Source organism: Piliocolobus tephrosceles, chromosome 15, assembly GCF_002776525.5.
Source record: "Piliocolobus tephrosceles isolate RC106 chromosome 15, ASM277652v3, whole genome shotgun sequence".
Lineage (NCBI taxonomy): Eukaryota > Metazoa > Chordata > Mammalia > Primates > Cercopithecidae > Piliocolobus > Piliocolobus tephrosceles.
In genome coordinates, this window is record NC_045448.1 from 61,543,315 (window position 1) to 61,562,849 (window position 19,535).

At 37.7% G+C, this 19,535-nt stretch overlaps 1 protein-coding gene and 1 pseudogene across 5 annotated transcripts in view; both read left to right on the forward strand.

Moving 5' to 3' along the window:
- The window catches only part of KIAA1841 (KIAA1841 ortholog), a 60,260-nt gene extending 50,047 nt beyond the window's left edge, over window positions 1-10,213 (forward strand). For 2 of the 4 annotated variants that reach the window (XM_026446632.2, XM_023228296.1), the window contains 6 exons: window positions 1,961-2,052; window positions 3,342-3,370; window positions 3,452-3,525; window positions 4,009-4,097; window positions 7,100-7,191; window positions 8,042-10,213. In XM_026446632.2, coding sequence (XP_026302417.1) covers window positions 1,961-2,052; window positions 3,342-3,370; window positions 3,452-3,525; window positions 4,009-4,097; window positions 7,100-7,191; window positions 8,042-8,078 — 413 coding nt within the window. In that variant the 3' untranslated portion in view covers window positions 8,079-10,213. Of the gene's footprint in view, window positions 1-1,960; window positions 2,053-3,341; window positions 3,371-3,451; window positions 3,526-4,008; window positions 4,098-7,099; window positions 7,192-8,041 lie in introns of those variants that run through there. The other 2 variants (XM_023228295.2, XR_002734950.2) reach the window with 2 other exon arrangements.
- A 7,158-nt stretch (window positions 10,214-17,371) lies between these two features.
- LOC111553462 lies at window positions 17,372-19,089 on the forward strand (annotated as a pseudogene). The gene has a single exon (XR_002734951.1). The product of XR_002734951.1 is annotated as a chromobox protein homolog 3 pseudogene (transcript).
- The last annotated feature ends 446 nt before the right edge of the window (window positions 19,090-19,535 follow it).

A 19,535-nucleotide genomic window follows, 5' to 3' on the forward strand; every position in this document is an offset into this window, starting at 1 on the left:
TTTGTTACTCATTTTATATATCACTGTGGGGGTCTGTCCCGCAGACCCTGACCCAACGACAAATGAATAATGTACACTGACACAGATATTATTCTTGTCTGTCCGGCTGAGAGTCTGAGCAGCTTATGGACTCCCAGGAGACTGCTGTAAAGAGTTGCAACCATGACCCAGACTTGATGGCCTTCCCAGCATTTATTCAGCACACATTAAATGACAAAAGTCTCAAGTAAACACCACTAGAATGTAATTACCGTTGCCGACCCCCCTAAAAGAGAGCAATCATGCACCCACAGATGGTCAAAGGTTAGTCTTAGGACCACATGAGTAAACAAGCTATTTAGATAGACTCCTCTACATTCCTGTGTTAATTACCCTTGTTATAGCTCAAAGAGGATTAGGCTGCCTTCAGTCATAACTCTATCCTGAGGCTTTTGCAAAAACCTTCTGGCCTTCTAAGGTTTATTTTACAGTTTTTCCCACCATCCTGACTGAACTCCTACATCTCACTGCATTGGACTTGCATATATATGTGTGTATCTATGTATATATACGTATGTATATATACTTATATGTGTATATACACATACATATATTTTTGAGACAGGGTCTCACTCTGTTGCCCAAGCTTGAATGCAGTGGAATGATCACAGTGTATATATATATATTTTTTGAGACAGAGGCTCACTCTGTTGCTCAGGCTTGAATGCAGTTTTGTGATCACAGCTCACTGCAGCCTCAACCTCCCGAGGCTCAAGCAGTCTTCCCGGCCAAGCCTCCTGAGTAGCTGGAACCACAGGTGTGCACCACCATGCCCAGCTAATCTTTAAGACTTTCTTGTAGAGACAAGGTCACCTTATATTGCCCAGGATGTTCTTGAACTCCTAGCCACAAGCAATCCTCCTAACTCAGCCTCCCAAAGAGGTAGGATTACAGGTGTGAGCCACAATGCATGGGCTCACTTGCTAATATTTTGTTAAGGATTTTTTGTTTCTGTTCATGAGAGATATTTGCAGTTTTCTTGTTATGTCTTTTTCAAGTTTTGATGTCAGAGTCCTAATGACATTAGAAAATGAGTGACATCACACCCCTCTTTTCTGGAAGAGTTTGTATAGGACTTGTGTTGTTTCTCCCTTAAAAGAATAATAAAATTCAGCAGTGAAGCCATATGGGCCTGGAGCTTTTGTTATAGGAAGGCTTTAAATTATGAATTCAATTTCATTAGTTAATAGATGCTATTCAAGTTTTCTATTGCCTCTTCAATTTGGTTTGATAATTTCTGTCTTTCAAGGAATTTTATCCAATTTGTCAGATTTATTGGCATAAAGTCACTCACAGTATATTCTTTTTTATTTTTTATTTTTTGAGAAAGAATCTCACTCTATCACCAGGCTGAAATGGCACAATCTCGGCTCACTGCACCTTCTACCTCCTGGGTTCAAGCGATTCTTGTGCCTCAGTCTCCTGAGTAGCTGGGATTACAGGCACATACCACTATACTTGGCTAATTTTTGTACTTTTGGTATAAATGTAAATGTGCCTAATTATAAAGCCCTAAAATATACAAAGCAAAAACTGACAAATCTGTAAGGAAAAATACACAGATTACCACTTATAGCTAGAGATTTCAATACTTTTTTCTTACAGCTACTTGGGAGGCCGAGGCATGAGAATCACTTAAACCTGCAAAGCAGAGATTGCATTGAGCCGAGATCATGCCACTGTGCTCCAGCATGGGTGACAGAGCATGACTCTGTCTCAAAAAAAAAAAAAGAAAATGAAAATGAACCCCTGTAAAGCAATTTCAGCTTTGCTTCATGGTGTATTTGCTTTTTACCCAGAGGTTAATTTGTTAATTTTCTTAAAACCATGTTTTTCTTAATGGTCTTATTGTTTGGAAGTAACAAGTAGACTGGAAAGGTATTTGGGACCTAAGCTTATAACATTGACCTCTCATTATCAGGGAAAAAGGAGAAGCCAAAGAAGTTCACTAGACAACCAAAAAAGCAGATATCTTCACCCTGTGCTCAGAGGAAAGAAAAGGCATTGGAGAAGGTAACTCTGAATTATCTGTTGTTATTTTAAAGTTCATGTGGAAAAATAAGCAAGTGACTATAGCCAGCAAAAAATAAAAAGTTAAGAGTGATGAAGACACATGGAATGCTAGCAATGTAAAAATGAAGTTTTTTATAGACTGAGATTAAAGATCTCTAAGATATATTGACAAATGAGAAAAGGAAGGTGCAGAAATGTATAGTGGTATAGTATGCTACCATTTGTGTAAAGTGGATGGGGGAAAAATATAAATGAACTCCTTGTATATGCATAAAATGTCTCTGGAAGGCTACATAAGAACTTGATAAAATTGGTTGCCTCTTAGGAAGGGAACTGAATGTATAAGGAACAGAAGTGAGAGTCTTTTATTGTATGTGCTATTTATACCTTTTGAAGTTTAAACCAATATTACTTATTCAAAAAATTAAAAATAGGCTTTTTAAATTAAAAATAAATTATATTTTATGACATTTAAAAATAATTCTTATTTCTCCATGCCTTTGAAGGAAGAGGTAAAAAAGCCAGATAGGAATAAGAGAATAGTAATAACCACAATTGGCTAAAAGAAAAACTGTGAATTTCAAAAATGTGTGATAGGTTGAGGCTGGGTTAAGATCCACAGAGTTACATTGGACACATTGTACATTCATCTTTGTGTTAAGTGTCACAAGCATATGAGTGGGTTAATTCTAAAAAAATTGTATCAGCTGGCTGGGCATGATGGCTCATGCCTGTAATCCTAGCACTTTGGGAGGTCAAGGTAGGTGGATTGCTTGAGCCCAAGAGTTTGAGACCAGCCTGGGCAAAACCCCATTTCTACTAAAAAAAAAAAAAAAATACAAAAATTAGCCAAGCATGGTGGCGCATACCTGTAGTCCCAACTACTCAGGAGGCTGAGGGGGAGGATCACTTGAGACCAAGAAGTCGAGGCTGCAGTAAGCTATAATCATGCCACTGCACTCCAGCCTGGGCAACAGAGTGAGACCCTGTCTCCAAAAAAAAGAAATTGCGTAAGCTGGGATTCCAAGGTTAACAAATGAAGCTGGATTCAAATTCTAGATCTGTATCTCTTTGGAGAAGTTTCTTAACTTCCCTGAACCTCTTATTATGAAGATATTAACAGTGCCTATCTCATGTGGTTGGTGCAAGGTTTAAATGAAATAGCACTTGTAATGCTCTTGGTACAGTGTCTTCATACTCAATAAGAGTGAACTCTTTTTATTACTAACTATAGCACTAATCAGTAAACATGTTCTAATTGGGCCTTAATGTTGTCTACTTTTTTTTAGTCAGCTTCTAGAGATGTGTCTCCTTTCGTGTGAGTATTGCTCCTTAATCCAATCGGATATCCACTCTTAAAGAAGCATCAATGCTGATCTTTGTTCAATTTTTTCAATAGTGTGAGTATGCAGAAGAATAAGTGGGATGCCACAAGATCATTGAGATTCAACCAGGATGCACAGAGAGAAGATGGTAAATTTTATTATTTGGGTAATGTACAAATTGGATGTAAATAGCAATGATTAGTGTGTCTTTCAGTTTATAAAGTATGCGGAATAGCTCTAGAGATTCTAGCTAAAGTAGGCCCAAAATTTACATATTCCCTTAGGCAACAACCAGAGTTTCATTACTACACAACCCCACCGAATAATGTATTATTTTATGCATCTGTGGTTTTGAGATCAGTCACATTGACTTTTGCCCATTACGTTCACCATAAAGGTGACTGAATATGTTTTAGACTGTTTTATGGTAATCTAAAAAGCAGCACAATTATCCAGAAATGAGTCATTTGCCATTTACTAACTTAAATTCTTCACAAATAGATGTATGTGTCTGTAAAATAGTATCAAAAGATACTTTCATAAACCCTTGGTGATTACAGTCTTTATTGAGAAATAAAAAGTTATATATCATCCTTATGAAAAGTGAAGTTTACTGTTTTTTTACCTTCAGATCAGCGGCGAATGTCTGAAATTACAGGGCATCTAATAAAAATGAGATTGGGGGATCTGGACCGAGTCAAGTCAAAGGAAGCAAAAGAAGTAAGAATTGTGTACCAGTGTATTGTACTTGTGTAAAATATGCCTTCCTACTTTTATTTTCAGCTTAGGATTATAAAGATGTTTTAGGCAGAATTTTAAAAGAGTAATTTATGTGTTTTTGTTTTTCCTTTGAGATGGAGTTTCACTCTTGTTGCCCAGGCTGGAATGCAGTGGTGTAATCTTGGCTCACTGCAACCTTCGCCTCCCGGGTTCAAGCGATTCTCCTGCCTCAACCTCCCAAATAGCTGGGTTACAGGCGTGTGCCACCATGCCCAGCTGATTTTTTTGTATTTAGTAGAGATGGGGTTTCACCATGTTGGTCAGGCTGGTCTCAAACTCCTGACCTCAGGTGATCCACCCGCTTTGGCCTCCCAAAGTGCTGGGATTACAGGCATGAGCCACCGCACCTGGCCAAATATATGTGGTTTTGTTTGTTTGTTTGTTTGAGACGGAGTCTCGCTCACTGAGACTTGCAGTGGCGCCATCTTGGCTCACTGCAACCTCTACCTCCCAGGTTCAAGTGTTTCTCCTGCCTCAGCCTCCCAAGTAGCTGGGACTACAGGTGTGACCACCAAGCCCAGATAATTTTTTCATTTTTAGTAGAGACGGGGTCTCACCATGTTGGCCAGGCTGGTCTTGAGCTTTTGACCTCGTGATCCACCCACCTCAGCCTCCTAAAGTGCTGGGATTACAGGCATGAGCCATCATGCCTGGCCACATTTATGTATTTTTTAATATTCTGTACCAGTTAGCCTGTTTATTCATGTAAAGGTTTCCCACCATGTCTTATTATCCATGGTCCATAGGTCATCTATAACACATATAATAAAATACATCATTGCTGAAAATGTGTCGTCACACCAAGAGTAGGTTAACTGTGCATTGTTGACCAAATGCTAACTCCAGAGGGCAACTGTCTGAAAGTACCAATTTTCATCAACTCTGCATGTGGTGCTTAGATGTCGTCTCTAAAATAAGATGTTATCTTGCTGAAAATGGTGAAAAGAAACACCTATATTCTTGCTAGAATTACATTTTAGTCATGACATTATGTATTATCATTAGTATTGGTATTATGTAAGTACCATACTCTTGCCCTAATTCTTGTATTTAAAAATTTACTTCCCTATAAAACTTCTAAAAGGAAACATAGGAGAAAATCTTCGTGACCTTAGGAAAATATTTCTTAGCCTACAACACCAAAAGCATGATCCATAAATGAAAAATTGGACTTCATCAGCATTTAAAATTTCTACTTTTCAAAAGATACTATTTAAACAATGAAAAGACAAGCCATAAACTATGAGAAAATATGTGTAAAACACCTGATAAGGGATGTGTATCCAGAATCTATAAAGAACTCTCAAAACTCAATAATAAAATTTAAAAACCTAATAAAAGTAAATGGGCAAAAGAGTAAACAGACACCATGAAAAAAAGGATTTCCATGCTACATAAGCATATATCATTAGATATGCTGAGATACAACATTATTAGTCCTTAGGAAAATGTAAATTAAAACCTAAATGAGGCCAGATACAGTGGCTCACATCTGTAATCCCAGCACTTTGGGAGGCCAAGGTAGAAGGATCACTTGAACGCAGGAGTTTGAGACCAGCCTGGGCAACATGATGAAACCCTATCTCTACAAAAAAAATACAAAAATTAGCCAGGTGTGGTGGTGGATGCCTGTAGTCCCAGCTACTTGCGAGGCTGAAGTAGGAGGATCACTTGAGCCTGGGAGGCAGTTGCAATGAGCCAAGAGCACACCGCTACACTCCTGCCTGGGCAATAGAACGAGACCCTGTCTCCAAAGGAAAAAACCCATACCAAGTGCTGATGAGGATGTGGAGCAACTGGAACTCTCATATATAGCTAGTAGAAATGCAAAAAGGCATGGTCAATTCACACATTTTTATAATAGCTTTATTCATAATTGCTAAAAACTAGAAATACTATAAATGATGTCCTTTACCTGGTAAATGGAAAAACAAACTGTGCATATAAAAAGAACATTGGACTGGGTGCAGTGACTCAGACCTGTTATCCCAGCACTTTGGGAGGTCAAGGTGGGCGGATCACAAGGTCAAGAGATTGAGACCATCCTGGCCAACATGGTGAAACCTCGTCTCTACTAAAAATACAAAAATTAGCTGGGCATGGTAGCGCAGGCCTGTAATCCCAGCTACTCAGGAGGCTGAGGGAAGAGAATCACTTGAACCCGGGAGGCGGAGGTTGCAGTGAGCCAAGATGGTGCACTGCACTCTAACCTGGACAACAGAGTGAGACTGCATCTCAAAAAAAAAAAAAAAAAAAAAAAAAAAGAACATTGAGTCCAGGAATTCAAGATCAGCCTGGGCAAAATAGGGAGACCCTGTTTCTACAAAAAATAAGAAATTAGTTGGGCATGGTGGTGCACACCTGTGGTCCCAGCTCCTCTGGTGGCTGAGATAGGAGGATCACCCAGGAGGTCAGGGCTGCAGTAAACCTTGATCACACCACTGCACTCCAGCCTGGCTGACAGAGTGAGATGCTGTCTCCAAAAAAAAAAGGAACAAATTTCTGATGTACACATCAATATGGATGAATCTCCTATATGTGAAAGAAGCTAGGTTCAAATGGCTGCATGCTATATGATTCTACTTATATAATGTTCTGGAAAATGCAAAACTATAAGGATAGAAAACAGACAAATGGTTGCCAGAAATTGGTAGTGGTAGGTAGATTGACTTGACAGGGGAACAAGGAAATTTTCTTGGGGGTGATAGGACTATTTTCTATGTCTTCATTGTGACAGTAGTTATAAAACTGTATGCATTTGTCAAAACCCACACCTGTACACTAAAATGGTACATTTTTCTTTATGTAAATTAAACCTAGAAAAGACTGGATTTAAAAAATCAAAATAAAATTACTTCTAAATTAAAAAGTAATCCCATTTTAATAAAGCAGAGCTTCTATTGATTCTGTGAAGATAACAGTATTGCTTCTTTATTCTGCAGTTTGCGGGAGGTATTTATTCCAGGCTGGAAGCACAAATCAAGGCCTCGGTGCCAGTCAGTGCACGCCAAAGCAGCTCAGAGAAAAACACAAGGTAAATCAGCATAAACTAAACTGGAGTGTCACTGGCTTTGAAGTGAATTTTTTTTTTTTAAGATAAATCATATGAACACTAGAAACATGTAATTTGAGTTTGGTTTTGTTTTGTTTCAGTGATTATATTATCAAGGCACTAATTAGAATCAGATTTTAACTTAAAAGATAAAATCTAATGAAAGTATAGCTTTGTGGAATTTTTAAAGTTTTCTGCTTGTTGGACTAGCTTCATTCTGAACCAACTCCTGATAGAAATGTAAGCTATAGTGCTTCTGTGAAGTAGCAGAATTTTTGTACTGTTTGTAGATTACATATTAATACTTTGTATAAATCACTGTAATCTTTACCATTCCTTGCTTTATATTTTATTTCTTGTAATAAAATCTAGCTGGTGGGTCTTGTGTCATTTTACATCACAAGTTTTGTGTTAGAGATGAACAGTTACTGAGATTTGAACATTAATATTACAGATTCTAAGTCCTTATCTATAATTCTGAAATCCAGAAAGTTCAAAAAGCTAAAAGTTGTTTTCATACATTTGTAGCAATTCAAACTTGCACTGAGCTGCTGTGATACCATTTATATTTTTTATTCATCCCACTTATATTTGATTATGGGGCACTGCTCCAGATCCATTATATACAACGTACATAACATATTATCTCTGAGAAGGAACAAATCTGAATTCCAAAAATACGTCTCCCTTTAAGAGTTTTAGAAAGTGGATTACGGAGCTGCAAGAAGATTTATTAAACCTTGATGTTGCCAAGCCAACATAATCTAAAGGAGCACCAACTTCCTATTGTTTAGAAGCAACTCTGACCTCCTTTTCTGTTTAAAAAATCTAGGTCTAAAAGTCGTTTTGGTCAAGGGCGTCCTGCATAAAGCACCTTAAAATGTAAGTAAAAAGAGAGAAGGCACACTCCTGGACATCTGAAATTGCTCACTTCTTGAAGATCTTCAGAACAATGACTTCCAACTGTTTTATGTTATTATTTTAATCCACATAAATCATAATGCTAAAAGAAATATATAGTTAGGTTTTATGAAAATCTAATTGTAAATATGAAACTTTTTAAATCTGATTTTCTTTTAGTATGATTCTAGGCTATGTAGAGAGCAATTATTTACAAATCTGCATAGTTGAGATGCCCAGTGTTTTCCTTTATTTATTTGAAAAAGAAGAGGCCTAAACTGTCAGGTAGCTAAGTTTTTTTAAGACCTTAAAAGTTAGGGGAACACAACTGGTAGTGTTACTATGCATGTGTGCTGATTGTAGTATGTCTTTAGAGCTGTAAATCTTGAGATAGCATTGAGAACTGCAGTTTGTGTGATGAAATTCCCAATGATGCTAATTTTAAGTCTGCTTGAATATTAAGGAGTGACAGGTCTCAAGACTGCATTAGATAAAGTTTCAGGGTAAGGTATTTCAGTACTGTGTTGGGCAGAAGGGTTAATTTTTTTCAGCATTATATCGTGGAAAGTACAATGTTAATCCAACTTTTTTTTTCTTTCAGTTTTTAATGCTTAGCTATTGATCATCTGAGCTGGAATTACTGATTATTACCTCTGTCCTCTGTGAAACTAGTGGCATTCTGAATTTGGTAAAATAACCATTGATAGTTTTAGGATAGTAAATCATTTCTGTTGTATGAGACACCCACTATACAGTTCTCAGGGCTCTAAAACCCAACCATATTTCTATAACCATTCAAATAACTGCTTAAAACAGTTATACTTGCTAGTTCGAGATGTCTAAAATTTTCCAAATACAATAGATGGGTGAAAAATTGCATATATTCAAGAAAAATCAAAATAAAATTCTATTTTATAAATCATGTTTAAATTTTTCTAACCAGGCAGAAAGAGTGCTCAGGGAAAATTTGTTCCAAACTATAATCATATAATAAATTATGTGTTTGTAAATTATATGTAGGTCTCTGAAAAACTTTAAGATGCACTGTTTCTATTTTTTTAAGTCTTAATTTGCCTTATAATTGACATTTCTTCAAATTATTCAGAGAACAGACTTTAATGTGTGACAAAAGAGCAATTTCCATTGAAATGTTGAAGTGTTACACTCAGTTTACACGTACAGAAATCATTCTTTTTAGTGAGTCTTTTAGTTGATAAATGAAGCTAGATGTTATTTGATAACCTTGGCTTTGCCAAGGTTTTTAAACTGCTGCTTGGAAATTTTGTTCCAGTTTATATTTGTTTCTATTGTTTGATACTGTGGAAATAGACTTTTATTTTCTAAAGAAAATGTCTTGTAGTACATATTATATGTAAGTACTCTGTTAAACACCAGAGTTTTTTTGTAGCTTACCGTGTTTTCTGTTAAAAGGATTTGGGTTTGTACATGTAAACAGTGCTGTAATGGTCACGACTAGATAAGAAAAAAATACATATGCTCTTTCAATTTTTAACTGATGGTAAAAAGGCAAACTTCTTCTCCCCTGGGAGGACTGTACCACTGAATTGATTTTACAAACCAGAGTTTATCAGAATATAATCCTCTTCAGAATGTTTTTGGCCAGGTGCAGTGGCTCACGCCAGTAATCCCAGCACTTTGGGAGGCCGAGGCTGGCGGATCACCTGAGGTCAGGACTTTGAGACCAGCCTGGCCAACATGGCGAAACTCCATCTCTACTAAAAATACAAAAAGATTAGCAGGGCGTGGTGGCACACACCTGTAGTCCCAGCTACTCAGGAGGCTGAGGCACAAGAATTGTTTGAACCCGGATGGCAGAGGTTGCAGTGAGCCGAGATCATGCCGCTGCTCTCCTAGCCTGGGTGACAGAGTGAGACTCCATCTCAATTAAAAAAAAAAAAAAAAGAATATGTTTTTTATTTTGTTAATATTTGTCTGTTATACATAGCACAGGTACCACAAACATTTTACTTAAACTCTTGATAGCATTTCTTTTGCCAGATACTTCAATATTTCACCTTACATTAATCCTGGATTCACATTTCTTTAATCGAAATAAATGTTAATGACAAAAGTTGTTTGGAAAGTCTATCTGAATTATTCCATCTTCTCAGAAAAAAAGTCTAGAGTGGCTCTAGATTCCACAAGTTTTCATGGAAAGTTCTGTCTGCTACAAGGTGAAATTTTTAAGTTTTAAGGTTATTTTAGGCCAGGCACAGTGACTCACCTCTGCAATCCCAGCACCTTTGGAGGCCAGAGCAGGAGGATTGCTTGAGCCCAGGAGTTCAAGATCAGCCTGGGTAACATAGTGAGACCTTGTCTCTACAAAAATAAAAATTAAAAAAATTAACCTGGCATGGTGGCATGTACCTGTGGTCCCAGGTATTAGGGAGGCTGAGGTGGAAGAAATGCTTGAGCCTGGGAGTTGAAGGCTTCAGTGAGCCATGATTGTGCCACTGCACTCCAACCTGTGCAGCAGAGCAAGACCCTGTCAAAAAAAAAAAAAAAAAAAAAAAGATTATTTTAAATGAGGTTATGCTGGTAAAGATTTACCAAACATTTAAGGGATAAAATACTTCAGAAAAGATGATCTGATAACAATGCTGATTGTACACAATTGCATTTATTTGTTACTTTCCTTCTTCACAATACTCAGCCAACTACAGTGAGATGTGCTTATTGCTTTGGAAGCTGAGGCTGAAGCTCTGTCAAGCTCATCTACTAAAGGCACGTTATAATATAAAAACGAACCAAAAAAAATGGATTTTGTCTTTAATTCCTGGAATTAATTCTGCAGCCAACTTTCAGCTATTCACTGAGCAACTTCACACCTCCCAGGACTGGAATACCTATCCAGTTTAATTCTAATAGGCTAACTCTCTGTCTCTTATTTAAAGCTGATCTATTGGGGAAGATGGTACAAGAATAATATTATTCCACCCTTATAAGATTTTGGGGCAATTAAATGAGTTAATAGGTCTAAAACAACTAGCACAGTACTTTCTGGCCTATAGTAAGCCCTCCATAAATGTTTGCTATTATTGTTGCATTGTTATGTTAATATGTGGAAGGTACCCTAAATTCTTTGAGAGTTTCATATCCCTTTTCCTGTAACTTGAGTTGCTAAGACTTTGTATGTGTGTGCGTGTATGTTTTTAGTGCAAGAAGGGAGGCACCTAATACTTCCATGGTTTCTATGGCATCATTTGAGATTTAAAAGAAAATCATATTAAATGTCTTATCTTATTTAGGCAAAGTAAGTGGCATTCGTAGAAAGAGCTAGGTAAAGAATACTGTTTCCTGATACGTGGTAGGGAGCTATGCTGTTTTCAGAGGCTTCAACTGAAGGACAGTGAGTGAAGGCCATAGCGAAGTCTAATAGCAGCTCTCTTTCTAAGATGTATCTTTCCTTGAGAAAATATAGCCAGTTTGGTTCTTACTATTTGTTTATGAACACAGCCAATTCTTAGCAAACTGAAGGTGATGGTCCTAGTAGTTGCTATTTGTTGAATGCTTTGGATATGCTGAAGATCATGCTTCTGATATATCCCTTATCTTCTTTAACCTCACAACCCCCCCCCCCAAAAAAAATTGGGCATTATCCCCATTTTACAGGTGAAAAAGAACGTTCAGCAAGGCAAAGTAAACTACATACTGGGGTTGGAACCTGGGCTTATCAATATATTCCAACACCTTCTTGAAATAGTTTTCCCTTGGGTTGCCTGAAAATTTTCTCTTAGAGGCCTCCTGCCTCACTGGCAGCTTCTTCAGACTGAAAGCAGGTGACTGCAGCACGCTTTCTGTAGTTCCAGACTTGTTTACTCAACTGTCTGCTTAACATTTGTACTTGGAGTACCAGTGGGTATCTCCAACTTAATTAACGTAATCAAAACAGAACTTGTGATATCCCTTCCCATTCCTGCCCCCAAACTCCCTGCTTATTCAAACCCATTCTTTTCCAGTTCAGTAAATGGAATTATTGCCTACCAAAGTGCACAAGGCAAATTTCTAGAAAGTATTCCTTACTATTCTCTTTTCTTCACACCTGACATTCAATTTATCAGCTAGTCCCTTACATACTGCACATCCATTTGCTTCTCTCTATCTCCACTATCACCACCCCCAGTTATTAACATCTTTTGCATGAAGTGCTACAAATGTCTCATAAGTAATTCCCCAGCTTCCATTTCAGCCTCTGTATAACTTGTGCACAAAGCAACTTTCGTGATTTTTCAATGTGACTCAGATCACATCACTCCCCTGCTTAACACTAATAGCATCCCGTCAAACCTAGAATAAAATCCAACCTTTGGGCTGGATGCAGCTGCTCACACCTGTAATCCCAGCACTTTGGGAGGCCAAGGTAGGCAGATCACTTGAGGTCAGGAGTTTGAGACTAGCCTGACCAACATGGCAAAACCCCATCTCTACTAAAAAATAGAAAAATTAGCTGGACATGGTGGTAGGTGCTTGCAATCCCAACTACTCAGGAGGCTGCAGCAGCAGAATTGCTTGAACCCGGGAGGTAGAGGTTGCCGTGACCTAAGATCGTGCCACTGTCTCAAAAAAAAACCATCCCAACCTACACTAGTCCTACATGGCCTAGCCCCTGGCTGCCTCTCAGACTTCATTTTCTCTCTTAATTACTACGTTGGAATGTAGTAAGTCATTCCCACCTTTCCATTCCTTGATATTAGCCATTCCCGCCGTCTAGAAGGCTGTTATAATTCAGGTTTTAGTTTAGATGTTACTTCCTCACAGGAGGTATTTCCTATGTGCTTAGTATAAAATATCCATCCAAGTCACTCTCATCACATCCTCATAGTTTATTTCTGTGCATACCTGACATTATTACTCTGAAACTTTCCTTCCTTTATTTGTTGGTTTTGCAATCTGTATCTTATGATAAACTGTGAACACCAGAACAGAGACCTGGTCTTCTTGACTACTGCTATGTCCCCAGTGCCTAGAACAGTGATTGGAGCAGCTGGCACCAAAAACCTTTCCTCTGGAGTTCATGTTTTTGGGTGGTATCTCCAGGATCTGGACTGTCCTCAGCCTGGTATCATCGTAATCTGTACCTGTTGGAGTTTCAGCTGATAGAGGCCTTGTCACAAATACCTTGTCATGGGTTCTAAAGATCAGTCTGTCACCTATAGAAAGTTGTACTAGATTAGTTTGATGTAGACATGAGTCCAGGTGAATTCTGCTGAAATCTGGGCAGCTTTAAGTTCTGAGCAGAATAGAAAGTTAAGTAAGCTGACCTGATGGCCACCCTTTTATCTCAACAGTATATTAAACATGAACACTTGGATAATAAGTAACCACTGCAGCATTTTATGGTGAAGATGCTATGGAATTATGAGCATCTCATAAGCTCACCAAAGTGATTAGGTAATTGTCTTCCATCCTTATATTTTCCCACCTTTTCCCCACTTTTTTCTTTGTCTAAAAATAAAATTATAAACGGAAAAAAAGAATGAAGAAAAATGAACAGAGCCTCAGAGAAATAGGAGATATCATTAAGCTTGCTAACATACATCTAATGGAAGCTCCAAAAGGAGAAGAGCTAGAGAAAGGAAGAGAAAAAAAAATTTAAATAAATAGGGGCTGAAAACTTTCCAAATCTGATGGAAAACTTTACACATCCAAGAAGCTCAACAAACTCTAAGAGGTTAAATGCAAAGAAATCCACAAACACACATTATAGTTATAAATGGTCAAGGACAAAGAGAAAAGCTTGAAGAAGCAAGAGAAAAGTCCTTACTTATGGTTGGGTGCAGAGGTTCACACCTGTAATCCCAGCACTTTGGGAGGCCGAGGTGGGCAGATCACGAGGTCAGGAGATTGAAACCATCCTAGCTAACATGGTGAAACCCTGTCTCTACTAAAACTACAAAAAATTAGCCGGACATGGTGGCATGCGCCTGTAGTCCCAGCTACTCAGGAGGTTTAGGCAGGAGAATTGCTTGAACCCAGGAGGTGGAGGTTGCAGTGAGCCAAGATCACACCACTATACCCCAGCCTGGGTGACACAGCGAGACTCTGTCTCAAAGGAAAAAAAAAAAAAAAAGAAAGAAAAATCCTTACTTACAAGAGAACACCAATAAGATCAATAGCTGACTTCTCATCAGAGGCAGTGGAGAACAGAATGCAGTGGATAACAGCCCAGGCACAGTGGTTCAGGCCAAGGAGGGAGGAAGCTAAGTTCAAGACCAGCCTGGCCAACACAGGGAGACCTCTACAAATAATTGTTTGGGTTTTCTTTTTTTTTTTTTTTGAGATGGAGTTTTGCTCTTTTTACCCAGGCTGGAATACAGTGATGTGATTTCAGCTCACTGCAACCTCTACCTCCCAGGTTCAAGTGATTCTCCTGCCTCAGCCTTCCAAGTAACTGGGATTACAGGCCACCATGCCCAACTAACTTTTTGTATTTTTAGTAGAGGTGGGGTTTCGCCATGCTGGTCAGGCTGGTCTCGAACTCCTGACCTCAGGTGATCCATCCGCCTCGGCCTCCGAAAGTGCTGGGATTACAGGCGTGAGCCGCCGCACCCGGCCTTACAAATGAATTTTTTAAATAGCCAGACATAGTGGCACACACCTGTAATTCCAGCTACTTGGGAGGCTTAGGTGGGAGGATCACTTAAGCCCAGGAGTTGGAGGCTGCAGTGAGCTATGATCACACCACTGCACTCCAGCATGGGAGACAGAGAGAGATCCTGTCCTAAAATGAAGAAGAAGGAGAAGGCAGTGGGATAACATTCAAAGTGCTCAAAGAAAATCTATCAACGAAGAATCCTACATTCAGCAAAAATTGTCTTTCAAATATGAAGGCAAAATGAAGAGATTCCCAGATAAACAAAAATTGAGATAATTCATTGCTATCAGACCCACTGTACAAAAAATACTAAAAGAAAGTTATTTAGGCAGCCGGGCACGGTGACTCACACGTATAATCCCAGCACTTTGGGAAGCCAAGGCAGGTGGATCACCTGAGGTCAGGAGTTTGAGACCAGCCTGGCTAACATGGTGAAACTGCATCTCTACTAAAAATACAAAAATTAGCTGGGTGTGGTAGCAGGCACCTGTAATCCCAGCTACTCAGGAGGCTGAGGCAAGAGAATCACTTAAACCTGGGAGGCAGAGGTTGCAGTGAACCGAGATCGTGGCATTGCGTTCCAGCCTGGGCAACAACAGTGAAACTCCACCTCAAAAAAAAAAAAAAGGGTTATTGAGGCTGAAACAAGTGACTCTAGACAGTAATACATAAAAGCATTAGTAAAGATGGCATGCATATTTCTTTTCTTAACTAATTTTAAAAAGCAATTGAATATGTATATAATTTTATTGTTGGGACTATACCAAAGAAATGTAATATATTTGCCAATAACAGCACAAAAGAGGTAGGTAGGAGCAAAGCTATATTGGACTAAGGAAATGACTCCCAGTGGTAATACAGGAACAAATGAAGAGAACCAAAAATTAGAAATAAATTTGATACAATAAAAGCTATAAATATATATTTATAGGCTAATGCAACAAAAGCTGTAAGTATATTTTTTCTCCATTTTCTTCCCTCAGCTTTTTAAAAAGGTATAAAAGTAAAGTAATAATTATAACAATATATTACTGGGTTTGTAACATATATAGAGATGTATAACAATACCACAAGAGGAAACCGAATGGAGCTATATATGAATAATGTTTCTATATCTCTTTGGAATTTATTGTAAATGTGAAGCAGATTCTGATGTTAAGATGTATGTATGGTAAGCCCTGGAGCAACAACTGAGGAAACAATTCAAAAAATATATAGTAAAAAATCATTTAAAAATTAATGTTACATCAGAAAATATTTACTTAATGCAAAAGAAAGGAAAAGAGGAATAAAGAAACAGAAAACATAGGAGGCATGAAGAAAGCGAAAAGTAAACCAGCAAAAGTAAATCCAGCTATATAAATAATAACATTAAATGTGAATATGTTATCCATCAAAAGGCAGAGAACATCAGACTAGATAAGAAAACAAAATCCCAACTAAACGCAGTATATGGGAGACGGACTTTAAATTCAAGGATACAGATGGATTAAAAGTAAAAGGATAAAAAATAATATAACATGCAAACAGCAACCATAAGCAGGAGTGGTTATACAAAATAGGCTTCAAAAATTATTAGAAATAAAGAGGGACATATTATAATAAAGGGTCACTCCATCAGGAAGATATAACAATTATAACCATATGTGAACCAAAAAGCACCAAAATTCATAAAGTATAAACTGACAGAACTGAAAGGGGAAATAACACAATTCAACAAGAATGGGCTTTCAATAATGGATAGACCAATAAGGCAGAAGATCGACAAGGAAACAGATGACTTGAACAACACTATAAACCAACGAAACCCACAGACATCTATGGACACTCCACTCAACAACAGCAGAATATACATGTTTCTCCAGTGCATGTGGAACATTCTCCTGGATAGACCATGTGCTAAGCCATAATACAAGACCCAATACATTTTAAAGGAAAGAAATAATACAAAGTATGTTCTCTAACCACAAAGGAATTAGAAATAATATACGATAACCACAATAGAAATTAGAGGCTGGTGTGGTGGCACACATCAGTAATTGCAGCACTGAGAGGCCAAGTCTGGAGAATCACTTGAGCCCAGGAGTTTGGGACCAGCGTGGGCAACATGATGTGACCCCCATCTCTACAAAAATTTATTTTTAATTAGCTGAGTACAGTGGCGCATGCCTGTAGTCCCAGCTACTCGGGAGGTTTAGGTGGGAGAATTGCTTGAGCTTAGGAGATCAAGGCTGCAGTGAGCCATGTTCAAACCACTGCACTCTAACATGGACAAGAGAGCAAGACTCTGTCTCAAAAAAAGAAAGAGAGAGAAAGAACAAGGAAATCTGAGAAATCCACAGATATATGGAAGTTAACATACTACTGAGTAACTAATGGGTGAAGGAAGAAATCACAAGGGAAATTAGGAAATACTTGGAGATAAATGAAAAGAAAGACAACATACCAAAACATATGGGATGTAGCTAAAGCAGTGCCTAGAGAGAAATTTGTAACTGTAAAAGCTTAAATAAACAGGAAGAAATAATGTAGGATAAACAGGTTTAAAGATCTAATATACAGGCTCGAGCTGTAGGCACGCAGGGCTGGAGATGCTGCAGACCCATGACCCGGAGCAGCTCGGAGGTGGTGAATAATAGCTCTTCAAGTCTGCAATAAAAAATGGCCTCCAATAAAACTACATTTCAAAAAATAGGAAAAAAAACAGAATAGGAAGAGTAAAAAAGTTGAAGAGGCAGAGCCTGAAGAATTTGTGGTGGAAAAAGTACTAGATCGACGTGTAGTGAATGGGAAAGTGGAATATTTCCTGAAGTGGAAGGGATTTACAGATGCTGACAATACTTGGGAACCTGAAGAAAATTTAGATTGTCCAGAGTTGATTGAAGCATTTCTTAACTCTCAGAAAGCTGGCAAAGAAAAAGATGGTACAAAAAGAAAATCTTTTATCTGACAGTAAATCTGATGACAGCAAATCAAAGAAGAAAAGAGATGCTGCTGACAAACCAAGAGGATTTGCCAGAGGACTTGATCCTGAAAGAATAATTGGTGCCACAGACAGCAGTGGAGAATTGATGTTTCTTATGAAATGGAAAGATTCAGATGAGGCAGACTTGGTGCTGGCGAAAGAGGCAAATATGAAGTATCCTCAAATTGTAATTGCTTTTTATGAAGAGAGACTAACTTGGCATTCTTGTCCAGAAGATGAAGCTCAATAATTGTTCACATTGTTTTTTAATATATATTTATATATATATATGAAATTTGGGTCTTGGATTTTGATTTACTAGTGTGATGAAATAACTACATCCTAATGAAAATCAAGTTTGATATGTTTGTTTTGAAAGTAGCATTGGAAGAGCTGTTGGGGGTTTTTTTGCATCGGTAGCACTGGTTACTTTGAACAAATAATGCTTTCTGTAGTTGCTTCCTTTATCAGAAAAGAACATTTGATACCATGGTGTATTATTTCCTCTTCATTAAAGAACAGCTTTTCTAAATGTTGGGGGAAATGTCCATAGTCATTACTCAATCAAAACTTGTGTTCTCATAAGCCTAAGGACCATTTTAGGTTTTTTACATGTTTTTGTGTGTGTGTGTGTGTATCCATAAAATGCATATGTAAATTTTTCTTTGTTTTTAAGCATTCACCCAAACAAAAAATCACAGGTAAACCCATGTTTCTGAGATGCCATTATTCCAAGCAAAATAAGAAATAATCACTTCAAGTTAAATTGAAAATTTTCCTGAAGCCATACATTTCAAGGGAAATAAGTAATTCTAAATAGGACAATTTAAATTGGGTAATTTTAAAGTCTCTATAATTGCAGTGGTTTATTTGCAAATTTCCTAAAAGGAAAGATTTTATCACTGCCATCGCAGCAGGTTTCCTCATCCAGATGAGGAAACTAGACAAATGCTAGTGTGTTTTAACTAGCTAAACAAAACTAAGTTAAATGAAAATTTTAAAATTTCCCTAGTGAGCCATTCCTTAACAAAATGTTGAAATCCCTGTTGCTACATTGACTAAAAGGTAATGATGAAAGGAATATGTAAGACTTGGCTCATATAAACCTAATCAGATGGTTAGAGATGTTGGCAGTTGAGGACCTGCTGCCATAAATGTGTGAACAACCTTTTGTAAGCTGACCTATTGACCTGCATGTTTTTTCTTTACCCCAACTGATTCCTTACATGTAGGCTCAATCTTCAGTTATTTGCTTTACCGGTTCAACAAAAGCCAGGAAGAACAACTTTGTAGTAATCAGAGTGTTATCCAACTGTATATTGTTTGCTTGATTGTAAATACTGGTGAACAGTGGTTAATAAATAGTTTTATATTCCTTTATGCAAAAAAAAAAAAAAAAGATCTAATATACAACACGAAGAGAGTATTTTATTAGGGATTTTTGCTAAATGAGTAGCTTATAGCTGTTCCTGCCCACAGAGAGGAAAATGTATAACTATGTAAGGATGATGGATACATATGTTCATTTGTTCCACTATAGTAACCATTTTACTGTATATGTGTATGTTATATCATGTTGTATACCTTAAATATACACAATAAAAAATAAGAAAGATTTTTGGTTTGTTTGTTTGTTTTTGAGACAGAATCTCATTCTGTTGCCTAGGCTGGAGTGCAGTGGCATGATCTTAGCTCACTGCAACCTCCACCTCCCGGGCACAAGCAATTCTCATGCCTCAGCCTCCCAAGTATCTGGGATTATAGGCATGTGCCACCATGCTTGGCTAATTTTTGTATTTTTAGTATAGTTGAGGCTTCAGCATGTTACCCAGGCTGGTCTTGAAC